The sequence below is a fragment of the Corythoichthys intestinalis genome, chromosome 14 (assembly GCF_030265065.1).
Source record: "Corythoichthys intestinalis isolate RoL2023-P3 chromosome 14, ASM3026506v1, whole genome shotgun sequence".
NCBI lineage: Eukaryota > Metazoa > Chordata > Actinopteri > Syngnathiformes > Syngnathidae > Corythoichthys > Corythoichthys intestinalis.
Window position 1 is genome coordinate 37,951,628 of NC_080408.1, and position 15,454 is coordinate 37,967,081.

A 15,454-nucleotide genomic window follows, 5' to 3' on the forward strand; every position below is an offset into this window, starting at 1 on the left:
TCATTGTACAGCTGGGACATATAAAAAGCATGTACCACTGCTGATTAGCTGATGTACGATTTACCATGAACAGTGATCTTGGCACAAGTGTTGTCATCGTCAGTGCGACAAATGTAAGTGCCTGAATCATCGGGGCCGCATTTGTTGATGATTAAGGTGCGTTTTCGTCCCAAAGAGTGAATTCCGTAATTCTTCCCTGGTTTCAGTTCAACATCATCCTGTAGATTTTTTTTTTTTTTTTTTAACATCAATTTAAATATTTAACATGTGTCATTAATTATTTTGCAATGACCAATATGACTTCTCACCTTCAACCACTTTACATCTGCATTTGTTCTGGACACTTCACACTCCAAAGTGACCCTCTCCTTCTCAGCAACACTGATATCCACAATAGGCTTTAAGATTGTGGCAGGAGGTTCTGTTGAATGATGTGACATATGCAAATTTTTAAATTCAGGTGTAATGTCTTATTCGCTTGCTATGTGCTGAGGTCTTTTTTTCCAAATTCCACACTACAACAGTAGAAGCATAGGGGATTTGTATTATTTCCCTCAACCAATGTCTTGTTTTCCCTTTTCCATCTAAGGCATTATTCTTCCCTATACAGTAAATGTCAGTGCCTTTATATTTCTTATGTGGGTTGTAACTGAAAAGATGAATCTCCCCTATTATGGGATAAACAAAGTATGACCATCCATCTACAGTGGTACCTCTACATACAAAGTTAATTAGGTCCAGGACCTTGTTTGTAAGTCGAAATGGTCGTATGTCGAGCAGGATTTTCCCATAAGAATATATTATAATGCTATTAATTCGTTCCACAGCCCGAAAATCTACTCTAAATTCTCAATAAATATTGATGTTACTGTTGCAAATATCCATTACAAAGAGCAATACAAATACATTATGAATAAAAATCGAAACAATAATATAATAATAGCAATGATAATAATAATTATAATAATACCTGTAATAATGTAACAAGCCAGGTTCTAATGTGGCGAATGTGTTTGTGTGGTGTACCTGAAGGCATTGTGTGACTAAACGAGCCTTTTTAGAGTGTTTGTTGCCAAAAAGCTCAATCTTGGTCTCACACAAAAATACACACGGTCCCAGGCTTCAACTGGGACCGTGTGCTTTGGTCAGATGAGACAAGGTTTGAGCTTTTTGCCACAAACACTCTAAGTGGGTCTGGCGTGCCACGAAAGATGCGCATGCTGAAAAGCACCTCATACCCACTGTGAAGTATGGGGGTGGGTCAGTGATGCTGTGGGGCTGTTTCGCTTCCAAAGGCCCTGGGAACCTTGTTAGGGCGCGTGGCATCATGAATGCTTTGATATACCAGGTTATTATAAATCAAAATCTGTTGCCCTCTGCCCGAAAGCTGAAGATGGGTCGTCACTGGGTCTTTCAGCAAGACAATGACCCTAAACATATGGCCAAATCTACACAGAAAGGGTTCACCAGAGACAAAATCAAGCTCCTCCCATGGCCATCTCAGTCCCCAGACCTTGTTTTGTTGGCAAAAGGGGGTTGTACAAAGTATTAACACCAGGGGTGCTAATAATTGTGACACACATTATTTGATGTCAAATAATTATTTCTTTATGTAGAATTTTTTCTCCACTGAATGAACGCACTTGTATTGAAGGTTGGATTTTTCTCTTTTTTTCCATTAAGGTCCCATATTATTATTACATATTATCACAATCATAATAATTGTCACCTTAACTTATAAAGACTGGCAAATGGAGGTCGGAGGAGGTCCGACGAGATCATAGACATTCTACGGCCGTATTGTCGAACCAGTTCACGGACGCGCACACCACGCTCATATTTTTCTATCATTTCCGTCTTCATTTCAATGGTAAGCCTTACCTTTTTCCTTTTTTCACCACCTGCACTAATATTCTTGGAACCCATGTTGATTTCTCTCACAAGAAAATCTGCTGTGCGTCCGTCTTGCGGGAAAACAAAGAAACTGCGGCTCTGTCATAAATCGCAGTGTTTCGAGCATGTCGTCGGGTTTAGAAACAAATGGCAAGTCAAATTTTGGTCCGATGTCGAAAAGATCGTGTGTCGAAGCGATCGTATGTCGAAGTACCACTATGCATATACCATTCATTAACGATTAACTAAATGTTATACGTAGACTGTTTGAATGTGGTTTAAATATGATGTATAAAGGTAGACAGACCATAAAACTCATTGGCTGTCACTGAGGGCAACTCGGCAAAAGATTTCAAATCTATTTTAACTTGGATGGCTGGCAGTGATCATTCACTTTAAGGAAATTGGTCAATTGTCTCCATACCTGTAACAATGAGTTTGCAAGCAGTCCGAATGCCTTCCGCTTGGAAGCTGATGTTTCCTGCGTCCTCTCTCATAAGATTCGACAAGGTAAGGCTGTGCTTCTTTCCCAGTGCTGAGACACGGACATTGGGCCCCGACTTGAACTTGATGCCGTCCCGGGTCCACAAGCCCTCGACATCAGCCTGGCTGAGCTCGACCTCGAAACTAACCGTTTCTGTCTCGTAAGTCTTTGTTTCAGTGAGACCTTTTATCAACTCCACTTTCTTCACTGGGGAGAGACATGACTCATTTTTAAAATTACTGGTAAAGTGAACCATTTATTTACATAGGGGATACATTCCAGATCACACGCTTTTACAAGACAATACAAACGTATTTGAAGGAGAAACAAATTTGAAAATATTGAAAATACTCTGTGCTTTGCTTTTATACTTACTCTCCACAGTGAGCTTGGCCTGTGTTCTGTCATCAAGGGTTTCACATGAGTAGATGCCACGGTCAGCACAAGTGACGTTCTTGAAGAAAAGCACCTGTTTGGCTCCCTCGACTCGGACCTCCACATTCGCCGAAGTCTGCACCTTGATGCTGTTCTTCATCCAGTGCACTTCATCTGACGGCTTGCTCAGCTCCACTTCCATCTTTACCTCACTTTGCTCCTGCACCGTCAGGTTCTCTAGCTTCTTCTTGAATGTCACCGGCTCACCTGAGCATTCAGAAAGAGGGATTGAGAATGCCAGAGGAACTAACAGGGTGTCATATTACAATACAGAGGAACCTCCAAAGTTGGACACGCAAAATGATTGTATTGAACTTTGGGAGGTTCCACGGTGAATTCACTTTCCCTACGTTGCACTTGAAGCGTCGCCTTGCAGCTTTTTCCTTCGGCGTCCACGCTGATCTCCCCTGCGTCCAACTGGTTGACAGAGGTGACGGTGACCGAGTGGCTGTTGCCGCCATGCTCAATTTTATACTTGTCACCATGAGTGACAGGAACATTGTTGTGGAACCATTTGACGTGGACGTCCGCTGGAGTGACGGTGCACTTGAACACAGCATCTTTGCCCTCCATTGCGGCCACGTTGCTGAGCTTGGAAGTCAGCCTGACTGATCTGGGGGCTGAAAGGAATGACTGGCATGAAACACACTGAATATTTTCAGTATCAGATCTGAAGGAGAGTATTACACTTACGTATTAAGGAAACTTTGGCTGAAGTCTTGTCATTTTTACATTCACAACTGTACTCGCCTTCATCTTCCTTAATTACACCAGTCACTGTCAGGATTCGTCTCACACCTTCTGCCTTGATGCAGAACCTGCCTCCGGGTTTAACCTCAGAACCATTGCATCGCCATAGAACATCGCCCACGGCTTGGTTCAACTCGCACGTCAGATTTAAAGCGCTCCCCAGCTCGACTGTCATGGCTTTAATCGGGACAACAAACTTTAAATCTGGTTCTGTAAACAAAACACACATGTCATAACAAAAATTAGGCTTTTGCTCTTGACTTAGGAAAAGTACTTACCTTTGACATGGACTTTAAACTCCACCTTGTCATCAGTGGTCTGACAGGAGTATACACCGCTGTCTTTGGATTCGGTGGACGTGACAATGAGCGTGCGAGAGACACCGTCTTTCTTCATTTGGTATTTGCTGCCCTCTTTGAGTTCCACACCATCTTTAAACCACCTAACGCTGCCGCTAATGCTCTCCGTTGTCAGCTCACTGGTCAAAACGATGTGCTCACTGGCGTGAACGATGTATGTGTCTTTGATGATCTTCTTCTGGAACTTGGCAGGCACATCTACCGAGATGAACACAATTGTGTTGGTTTAGGTCAGGGGTCCCCAAACTATTCCACATCAGGCCACAAATTGCGCAGGATTTCTTTCCAACAAAACACGACGACATCTTTGCACCTATATGGTGTCCTACAAGTGTAATTAGTTAATTGTAGTGAGGCACTGTTTGTTTTAGAAGAAATTCCATTGGTAAAACGGTCAGTTGATCGGTAGGAACAAAAACCACGACCCACAGCGGCCCTTGAGGACCAGTTTTGACACCCCTGGTTTAGGTTATTAATGGTACACTAGCCTGACTTTTGTTCAAGCAGTGTGGGTTCAGTTCCAACTTCAAGTGACGGTGTGGAAAAACCATATTTCCTAATGGTTGGCTTTTTTTCTGTGCAAAAATTACTAAGTAACTATTTGGGCTAAATTTAAAAAACAAAAATTAACTCCATAAAGACCTGGCATTCATATACGTGGATATCACATTTTGGGTCATGACATTTAACATTTGGCGTACATGTGTACAAGTATAATTTACCTGCCATCTGAAGCTTGAATACCAGCTTGTCTGTTCTAGTCTCGCATGTGTATTCCCCAACATTTTTTTTGTCCATTTTCTCAATCACCAGCTCCCGACTCCTTCCTTTCGTTTCTATGCGGACCGCCGCGCTGGATATGAGTAACTTGCCGTCTTTGTACCATTTCACCTCAGTTTTAGGATCAGTGACCTCACAGCACAAAGTGGCTTTCTTTGAAAAAATAGCCGTCACCTCCTTTTGGACAGAGTCCTTGTTAGAGAAACCAGTAGGGGCATCTGTGGAGTAAATTTAGAGAATAGTGTTGGAAAAAATCTCTTTGGATGGGTTCTTACGTATATACCAGAAATCAACATCAAAATGGTAGCTCCCTGCTGATAAATACGGCATGTCCTGGTTTCTGTACCAGTAAAACCAGTACCAAAAGGTTTTGCTGGTACAGAAACCAGCATATGCTGGATTCCTTGTCAGCGCCAAGCATTCTTTACCTGCCACATGTATCCTGAAGATCAGCTTCTCAGTTCCAACCATACAAGTGTACTCCCCAGCATCCTCTTTCACCAAACTATCAATCACCAACTGGCGACTCTTTCCCTTTGACTCTATGTGAAGCATCTTACTAGAAGACAACAGTTTCCCATCCTTGTACCATTTGACCTCAGTCTTTAAATCCACCATCTCACAGCTCAGAATGGCTTTCTGACTGACAGAAGCTTTCACCTCTTTTGTGACAGATTCCTTGTTGAAGAATGCTGACTTGGGTTGAACCCCTGTAGCATTAATGGCAAATCATTTAAATTTTTAATCATTTAAATTTTCCATCTTTGCTAATGGAATTGGCTTTTCCAAATAAATCGTTACAAAAAAAAAAAAAAAAAAAGGGAAAAAATCTGACCTGTGACCTTCATCTTGCATGTCAGCTTTTCACCTCCGGCTTCACAGATGTACTCGCCAGCGTCCTTCATCTCCACACTTTCAAACACCAGCAGGCGACTCTTGCCTTTGGACTCTGCACGTATTGTCTTACTGGAGGCCAGCAGTTTGCCATCCTTGTACCATTTCACCTCTGTGTTGCTGTCAAATACCTCACAGCTCAAAACAGCTCTCTCGGATTCAGAGAAAATCAGCTCTCCCTGAATGGAGTCAATGTTGGAGAAGCCTGACTTTGTTTGACCATCTGCAGAGGAAAGTAATGAAGAATTGGATATACCGGTATATTGTATGCCTCTTTACTGGGTAGGAATCCAGTTTACACCTCTTCTATACCTGCCACCAGGAGTTTGAACATCAGCTTCTCAGCACCGGCTTCACAGATGTATTCCCCAGCATCTTTCTTCTCAACACTGTCGATCACCAGCTGCCGACTCTTCCCTTTGGACTCTGCTCGAATTGTCTTGCTACTGACCAGAAGCTTCCCGTCCTTGTACCATTTCACCACTGTTTTCAAGTCAGATACCTCACAGCTCAAAGTGGCTTTTTGGGATAGCATTGCTTTCACTTCCTTCTGGACAGATTCTTTGTTGGCGAAGGCTGGCAGAGGCTCTGATGATGAAAATCAGGAGGTATTCACTGAATAGTTCTAAAAACTTAAAAATAATCACTTTTTTACCAGTGACGTGTATCTTAAAGATCAGCTTTTCTGCCCCAGCTTCACAAATGTACTCTCCAGCATCCTTTTTCTCCACACTGTCGATCACCAGCTGGCGACTCTTCCCCCTGGACTCTGCATGTAGTGTCTTGCTACTGACCAGAAGCTTCCCGTTCTTGTACCATTTCACATCTGTGATGGAGTCAGCTACCTCACAGCCCAAAGTGGCTTTTTCGGACAGCATGGCTTTCACCTCTTTTTGAACAGACTCTTTGTTGATGAAGGCTGGTGGGGGCTCTGTTGACAAAAATAAGGAGCTATTTGAAGAATTTCTGACTTGAAATCATAATTTTCTTACCAGTCACGTGGAGTTTGAAGACCAGTTTCTCTGTCCCAGCTTCACAGATGTACTCCCCAGCATCCTTCCTCTCCACACAGTCGATCACAAGCTGTCGACTCTTACCCTTTGTCTCAGCATGTAATGTCTTACTAGAGACTAGCAGTTTCCCGTCCTTGTACCATTTCACCTCCCTGTTGGAATCAAATACTTCACAGGTCAAAGTGGCTCTCTTGGACAGAGTGGCCTTCACTTCCGCTTGGATTGTTTCTTTGTTAAAGATGGCCACCTGGGAATCTGAAATGAGTTCAAATGAGAAAGTCAATCGTGCAGTTGCTCAATCTCACAGAACCTTGATAAACAGTCGTCCTACCTTGGACAGTTATTTTAAACACCAACTTTTCTCCGTCAGCCTCACAGGTGTACTCTCCAGCATCACTCCTCTCCACTTTTTCGATCACCAGTTGACGGTTATTGCCTTTGACCTCAGTGTAAATGTTCCGACTGGATATGAGCAGCTTTCCGTCTTTGTACCATTTCACCTCTGTTTTGCTGTCTGACACGGTGCAACTAAGAGTGGCGTTTTGGTAAAGAGCCACTTTCACTTCCCTCTGTACTGACTCCTTGTTGGAGAAGGCAGGCTGGGCTTGAGTTTCTAATAGGAAAATAGTTAAGTTGCTATAATTAAGTGTAGAACTAAAATGAGGAAAACATCCCTAGACTCTTACCTTTAATCTTGACCTGGAATGTGACTTTATCAGTGGCTGTCTCGCAGGAGTAATGACCCTCATCACTTTTTTTTGCATTTTTGATGGTAAGTTTCCTTTGGGTCCCTTTGGAGATGATAGTCGTTCTTTGGTCCTCGAAGATCTCCATCTGGTCTTTTCGCCATACAACTGACGTGCTGGCGGGAGAAACCTCACAGCTCAGCTCGAGATCTCCTTTGAGTGAAGACAACAGACCCATGGGACCTCTGGGCTTATTTAGAAACTTGGCAGGTTCATCTAGAAAAACAGAAACACACTGTATGAGTAGGTGCTATATCTATTACATTTTACATCAACGTAATAATAGTTTATTTTTATGGTCCAATTCTTAAGACGATGCCAAACCTTTAAGAGACAGCTGAATGGACATTTTATCATCAGCACAAACACACTCATAGATTCCCACGTCTTCCTCTGTAACGTTGTGTACCCTCAGAATTCTCCTGCGATCCATGGTCACATATTCATACTTCTTGCCCATTTTAATTTCACGGCCATTTCTCATCCAAACCACCTGTAAAAATTCATTGTTGCGCCAAATTAAGTCCCTAATATTCAAAATGTGAAAAGAAAATTAAGAACTTGCAATTTTGTTTGCTGGTTGCTGTTTTTAAACTTAATAACTGATAGTAAAGTAAAGCGATACTATTAGAAGGAATGGTTATTCCTATTACAAACCTGCGCATCATAATCTGACACCTCAGCTGTCATCTGAGCAGTGTCTTGGGCGCTGCAGCTCACCACCTCTTGCTGACCTGACTTATTGATAAACCGGACAGGTGGTGCTGTATTACATAAGAGAAGAATGAGAAAGTTAATTTGCGACAGAAAAATAAAAAACAACAATGTGATGTTGTGACATACCCTTGACAGCTAAGACACAACTGCTTTGTGAGCCTCCACCCACAAACTTGATTTCCGCTCCATTCATGTCCAAGAGAACCTCTCGGAAAAGCAGTGTGTGTACATTCTTGGAGCGAGTGATGAGGTAGTCGCCGCCACTGCGCAGCATCCGGCCATTTAGGGACCAGAAGCCTGAGCAAACAGCCGACAGTTCCACCGAAATGGAAAACTCTTCGCCGGAAACTGCGGTGCTGTCCACAAGGCCTTTCCGGATTTCTGCAGTGGGTTCTAAATGGACAAATAAAAACATGAGGCAAGACAGTTCAGTGGCATACTCCAACGATGGCTCGTCATGCCAAATATATTGGTCCTACCAAGGTAGAAGCTTCCAGGCACCTCCAAGTAGTCACTCTGACCAAAGTCATTGGTGGCAGATATACGGAATTGGAAAGTGGCTTCCTCTGTGAAGTTACAGATTGTGATTTCTGTTGATAGAATCGTTTCTCCGGTGTTGCACCGCTGCCAGGTCTGAGAGCCAACCTTCCTCCTCTCCACAATGTATCCCTTGATGGGCACGGGTCGGTCACTATCGGGAGGAGACCACTGAAGTGTGATGGATGAGTCAGTCTTGTTCTGCACCAAAGCATCAACTGGGGGATCAGGAGGATGCTTCCTTGCCGCTGAGGGGCAAAGAGGGAAGATACAGTTACTAAATGGTTGTGAACATGAAAAGCAGAGAAATGGAGACTTCCGAACCAGTGACGGAGAACCGAGTGGATGTCTTGCAGTCTCCAGCCACAAAGGCCACTTCTCCCGAGTCATCTGCCTGACACTCTCGAATGGTGAGCATGTACTGTCGGACAAGGCAAGCCATTGAAATTCGGGAATCCGCCTTTAGTTTTTCGCCGTTGCGAGTCCAGTATGCATCAGGACAGGGTTTTTCCAGCTCCACACAAAAGATGACTGTGTCACTGACGGGAACTACAGTCCTCCGAGGAAGCTTCTTCGTGATGTTGCCTGCGACATTGGATGTGACGTTACGATGGGGCGACCCACTTGAATTTGTTTTCAGATGTTTTTTTTTTTTTTTTCTTTGTTAAAGGGAAAGACAACACCTTTATAATCTCATCACAGTGGAATGAATCTTATTTAATACATTGAAAAAAAGCCATTCATTCTTTTCTGATGTGTAATAGTGAAGACAAATGTACATTTTAATTTCATGACACAGGGGCAGCCATCTTATCACTAATTTAAGTATTTTCGTCAATCAAATGTGAGTATCCCAGACTCCCCGCCCTGACTTGTGATGTCATTAATACACATTATCACTAGCACCTGTTCTCCAGTCAATTAATGTTTATGTCCATGGATATAAATGACATCACAAAATGGCTGCACCCAATACGCTGTAATTTTTTGTGATTAAATATTATTTTCTTCATTATAAGATGTCGAGAAGTTTGCAATTTGCACACTTAACAACTGTCTTTTATATGAATTTCATTTATACGAGGTGTTGTTTTCAAGCTTTTCAATATTTTTAGACTATTTTTTAATGATGTATGAACAAAATTGTCAAGCTTACCCAAGACGGTGAGCTCGCCGACTGTGCGGCTGCCCTCCTTCATCTCGCAGATGTAAACACCATCGTCGTTGGTGGTCACATTGTGTATAGTTAGGCGACGTAGGGTGCCTTGTTCCTCCATGCGATACTTGGTGTTTTGCTCCAGACGAGTTTCCTCCATAAACCAGTCAGTCTTGCTACCAGTCAGCGGCACCTCGCACATCAGTGTAGCCGATGCTTTCTCTTGGACTTCCACATCTTGAAGCTTTCTCCTGAATGGCACCTTTGGCTCTGGAACAATAAAATGGACAAAAATTAAAAAAGTTCATGACATAAAACTGTACATATCCGGGGTCTCAAATCAGCAGCCTGGGGGCCAATTAAGGCTCATGTGACTGTTTGGCCTCATACTAGATATCTAAGTTTTGGTGTGGCCCACGCATAACTACCGGTTTTTGTTTGTTTGTGTTTATCATCACTTACAATACAAACTATCACTCAGGGTCGTGACGGTTTTCAGTGAATTAACAGCAGTGAATTGGTTCATACGTAATTCCAAAGTGACACTGGGTGGAAGGAAAATATATCCTGTCACACAGTCATGTCTTTTTCAATACATGTAGGCCTATAGAAAATACACATGCAGAGGAATATGTAAAATAGTAGAGAAGTGGCTCTAAACTAATGTTTTCAACAGGTATTCATAAAGATTGAGATGATTGGATTACTTGAACATTGTTTTGAATATTTGAAACCTTTTTTGTGGAATCCTTAATGAGGCTCACAATCACTAAGACCATCTCAAGCGGCCCTCGGATAAATTTAGACCTCTGGCATGCTGCTCATTCTTCAAGATGAGATTGACTGAAAATGTTACTGACTTCATTGAGCTTCCAGTAAAAACAAATAAAGATAAACTGTTTTGGCATTGCAGTTTAATGCTTTTGTCAATATCATTCCCAGAGGAAGTCACACTAGCTTGCACTAACACATGTGAGATAACTCCACATAGCAACTGTGAACTTCTCAACAGCATTAGAAAATAGATGAAACATTATACCTCCCCCCCAGAAGATGAGCCACAATTGAATCATGCTGCGACAAGCCACCCACATTTTCAAACCTTTTGGCGCAGTGAATGGACAGTACGTTTATGTCAAACTGTTTGACCTACTGGCACTAATAGTATGCGCAGCAGTCCCTCCTGTTCCTTTAATAACATTAAAACTGGCAATGAGCTGACTGTAATGTAGCGTTCTACTCTCCCACACTCATTAAGCATTGCATCTGATACACCAGCAAGATCTGATTTCATGTATACCCGCAAAAATTTGAATGCAAATGAGTATTGTGACAATTCATGACGATGCTGGTTGAAGTATGTGTAATAAGAAGGAAACCGATACTGTCACACTGTTGCATTAAACACTGTGGTATTATTGAAATTAATTAAGGATATTGTGGTACTTGTTTTTTTTTTTTTTTTTTAATTTATTGCTTCCGTTATAAAAATGCAGAACATTACCAGTTCCAGGATGTATTGATATCATTTTCCTCTTTGAACCAAAGGTACCCTTGTGTGGTGGCATTTAAAAATACATCCACAGCACAACATTTGTCAAGTTAGTCAGATGTTACATGATAACATAAGCACGACAGATTCCTTACCAAAATTACTTTCTTGATGCATAACACTTTATAATTTTGGGATTTATGCTCTACCAGTACAACCAGAAAGTAAGAAATGATATTATGTGGTCAAACAGCAGTATGAAAAATTATCTGAACCTTTTGGAATTTCTCACATTTCTGCATAAAATCACCATCAAATGTTATCTGATATTTGTCAAAATCACACAGATGCAAAAACAGTGTCTGCTTAAACGAAGACCACTCATACATTGATAGGTTTTCATATTTGAATGAGGATAGCATGCAAACAATGACGGAAGGGGAAAAAAATAAGTGAACCCTCTGCCTAAGGAAACTTAAAGAGCAATTGAATCCATTTTTTACCAAACAATTTAAGTCAGGTTTGCCCAATCACTGATGAGTGGTTTAAAGCTGCCTTGTCCACTATAAAACACACACCTGGTAAGAATTGTCCTGATGAGAAGCATTATCTGATGTGCATCATGGCTCGGTCAAAAGAGCTGTCTGAAAACCTGTGATTAAGGACTGCTGATTTGTATGAAGCTGGGAAAGGACACAAAACCATCTCTAAAAGTCGGGATGTTCATCAATCGACAGTCAGAGAAGTTGTCTACAAATGGAGAGAGTTTGGCACTGTTGCATCTCTCCCAAGCAGTGGCTGTCCACCAAAGATGACACCAAGATTTCAGCGCAGAACACTCAGAGAGGTAAAAAATAACCCCAGAGTGTCTGCTAAAGACTTACAGAAATCACTGGCACAGTCCAATATTTCTGCACACACATCAACTAAATGTAAGACTATGGCCAAGAATGGTGGTCCTGGGAGGACTCCAAGGAAGAAAGCCACTGCTGTCTAAAAAAACATTGTTGCTCATTTAATGTTCGCAAAAAGGCATTCGGACACTTCACAGAAGTTTTGGCAAAATATTTTGTGGACTAATGGAACCAAAGTTGAATTGTTTGGGAGTAATATGCAACGTCATGTGTGGAGGAAAAATGAACAGCTCACCAGCATCAACACCTCATCCCCACCGTGAAGCATGGTGGAGGGAGCATCATGATTTGGGGCTGTTTTGCTTCCTCAGGGCCTGGACAACTTGCAATCATTAATAGAAGAACGAATTCAAAAGTTTATCAGAATGTTTTGCAGGAAAACCTGAGGCCGTCTGTCAGACAGTTGAAGCTAAAAAGAGGATGGATGCTGCAACAAGACAATGATCCAAAACACAGAAGTAAATCAACTTCAGAATGGTTTCAGAAGAAAAAAATACATATTAACGAGTGGCAGAGTCAAAGTCCAGACTTGAACCCCATTGAGATGCTGTGGCATGACCTAAAGACAGCGATTCAAGCCAGACATCCGAGGAATCTGACTGAACTACAGAGGTTTTGTAGTGCAGAATGGGCAAAGATTAGTTGTGACCGATGTGCCAGACTGATCTGCAGCTACAGGAAGCGTCTGGTTGAAGTTATTGCTGCCAAACGGGGGGCCACGAAATTTTAAATGTGATGGTTCACTTACTTATTTTTCCCCCATTTGTCATTGTTTGCATACTATCCTCATTAAAATATGAAAACATATAAATGTTTGTGTGTTTTAAGTTAAAGCAGACACTGTTTTTTCATCGCTGCGATTTTCACAAAGAGCAGATCACATTTGATGGTGATTTTATGTAGAAATGTAAGAAATTAAAAAAGGTTTAGATACTTTTTCATACCACTTTATATCTCATGGAATTGAATGGATCAATATTTATTTTAACATTTTTTTCTAAACAAATATTTAGGAGAATTCTTTAAAACTGTTAGATGGGTCAATAGTTAATATAATGCTGTAAGTTAAAGGCCCCTTACCCTTGACTGTTACCAGCACAGCACTGTAGGTTTGACCAGCCATATTGGTGGCATTGCAGGTGTAGAAACCGTTGTCCGTCTGCTTGCAGTACAGGATTTTGAGGATGAAGTTCTCGGCATGATCTTCGTATATGACATGACGGCGGCCCTCGCCAATATTTACTCCGTCCTTCCTCCAAATGATGTGGGGTTTAGGGTGACCCGTCACAAAGCAGCTGAGTTTGGCGTGCTTGCCCTCCGTCACGGTGCAGGTACGGGTGAACACGCCCTTGGGCAGCTGCGCCAGCATCGACGACCTCACCTCATGCTCCAGGCTCAATGAGCTCAAACTGTCAGTGATTTTGTCTGGTACAGCACTTTCCTCTGTGCGAAAGACAGATATGTCCTTCTTCATTTCTTCTTTACGCTTCTGGAGGTGAGAGAGGAGGGAGGTGTGGTTTTCTGAAGCAAGCAGGTGGGCATCCTGGGCGTCCACCACAAGCGCGGCGGTGGCATGTGCCCTTCCCAAGGTGTTCTGGGCCCTGCAAGTGTACGAGCCACTGTCCAGGTTGCGCACACTCTGAATCTTTAGGCTGCTGCTGTCGCTGTCTGAAAAGATCTTGATGCGGTTGGATTCGCCCAGGTAACGGCCATCCTTCTCCCAGTCAAAATTGGCCTCGGGGTGAGCGACCACTCTGCAGTGAAATACAGCATCGCCACCTAAACCCACGCGAGCAGAGGTGGGCTTGAGCATGAAAACAGGGGCCCTGGGAGTTATCTCGGTAGGAAGGGCCACTTTGAGGGTCACGGCAGCGTAAGCCTCCCCAACGCTGTTTTTTGCCCTGCAAAGATATTGACCGCTGTCTTCGAGCGCTAAGTCATAGATGGTCAGACGGTACACATCCCCGTCCTCCACGGTCTTGAAGCGTCCACCGGATGATAGCTTTAGCTTCTCTTTTTCCCATGTGATAAGCGGGGATGGGGTGCCAACAATTGTGCAGCTTAACGTTGCATCCTTGCCGACACACACAGAGAATGCTTTGGGCCGGGTGAGGAACCTGGGGGCCCCTCCGAACAGATTTTGATCCATGGTTTGTCCCTACAGTTGAGGAAACAAAATAATTATTATCAATTTGACCCACTATCCAAGTTGCGCTAATTAGGCATTGGTTTGACATGCAGTTGCAGTATTATGTGGGTAGAGTGGCACTTTAAAGTGCCTGTGACACGAAAAAGCATGTTTATTTCATAATACACGCTGTGTTTTATGCTCCTGAATGAAATGGACCGCTTGGATGTGTGTGGAAGTGATCACTATATTTATTTAGTTTTTTGAATCCCGCGCCATGAAAATGAGTGACTTCCGGCAGCAGTCTCGAGTTGGGAAAGCGGGCGCTGTGACTTGTACGGAGGAAGGAGTCCTCTTCACTATACAGCCGTACTGCTGTATGAGAAGGACTAAGGATTCAGCTGATTTTGCGGATTAATGCGTTTATTTTTCGCATCACGCCAGCCAAACAGCTGCAGAAAAATCTTGCTGTACGAGGGAGAGGCGTGTGCGCCTTTTTGGGGTTTCACAAGGTTCCCATTCACCGGTGGATATTGGCCAAAACAAGTCCTACTACTGTGGGACCATGGGACTCACGAGGAAGTGAGTAAAAATAGTGTTTTGTATTATGTCAAATACTGGGATCATTTTAATATGTAGGTGGCTTGCATTTTGTGGATGACATGCTCCTTGTCGACTACCGGCGGCTTGTCGCACATCCCCCCGCCGGGAGAGCACTATACTCGGCTTATTGTGCTCATATGCCTGGTGTTCTGTCAAATTTTCCGACCGATCAGAAATTGCAACTTTGTGTTAAAAATAGCCGCGAATACAGCGATTACAAAGTATACACTACAAACTTTCTTTAAATAAAGGACTACTTACGTTTGATCATGGATGGGCATGTAAAAAGCTCTACTTATACACATTAGCTGTTCATGTTGCTGAAGGTCTTACAGCTTAGCTGCACAACAACTGCAGCTGCTCTCCTGTTTACGACTTCGCCGTGTTGTAAAGCATTATTTTGCCATATTCACACTCCTCTGACGTCGGCCGGTTTGTTCAGCGGTCATTGTTTCCTGTCCATAGTAGCAGGGGTACGAGCTGTAAATTTCTCTCCGCTGGGCGGGTTGGCGATCGGCGAAGAAAATCGACAACCCAGTCATCATGTGAAATA

The 15,454-nt window shown here is 42.8% G+C and overlaps 1 protein-coding gene across 1 annotated transcript in view; it reads right to left on the minus strand.

The window, feature by feature from the left end:
* obscnb (obscurin, cytoskeletal calmodulin and titin-interacting RhoGEF b) overlaps positions 1–15,454 on the minus strand; it is a 57,181-nt gene that overhangs the window by 39,541 nt on the left and 2,186 nt on the right. Inside the window, exons 2-23 of the mRNA XM_057856699.1 lie at positions 13,251–14,328; positions 9,765–10,034; positions 8,933–9,193; positions 8,551–8,856; positions 8,198–8,464; positions 8,012–8,118; positions 7,679–7,847; positions 7,295–7,570; positions 6,940–7,221; positions 6,588–6,863; positions 6,251–6,526; positions 5,908–6,183; positions 5,537–5,818; positions 5,130–5,411; positions 4,644–4,919; positions 3,841–4,119; positions 3,506–3,772; positions 3,163–3,432; positions 2,753–3,019; positions 2,318–2,584; positions 309–421; positions 65–218 (exon numbers count right to left, since the gene is read on the minus strand). Coding sequence (XP_057712682.1) covers positions 65–218; positions 309–421; positions 2,318–2,584; positions 2,753–3,019; positions 3,163–3,432; positions 3,506–3,772; positions 3,841–4,119; positions 4,644–4,919; positions 5,130–5,411; positions 5,537–5,818; positions 5,908–6,183; positions 6,251–6,526; positions 6,588–6,863; positions 6,940–7,221; positions 7,295–7,570; positions 7,679–7,847; positions 8,012–8,118; positions 8,198–8,464; positions 8,551–8,856; positions 8,933–9,193; positions 9,765–10,034; positions 13,251–14,319 — 6,292 coding nt within the window. The 5' untranslated portion in view covers positions 14,320–14,328. The remainder of the gene's footprint in view (positions 1–64; positions 219–308; positions 422–2,317; positions 2,585–2,752; positions 3,020–3,162; positions 3,433–3,505; positions 3,773–3,840; positions 4,120–4,643; positions 4,920–5,129; positions 5,412–5,536; positions 5,819–5,907; positions 6,184–6,250; positions 6,527–6,587; positions 6,864–6,939; positions 7,222–7,294; positions 7,571–7,678; positions 7,848–8,011; positions 8,119–8,197; positions 8,465–8,550; positions 8,857–8,932; positions 9,194–9,764; positions 10,035–13,250; positions 14,329–15,454) is intronic.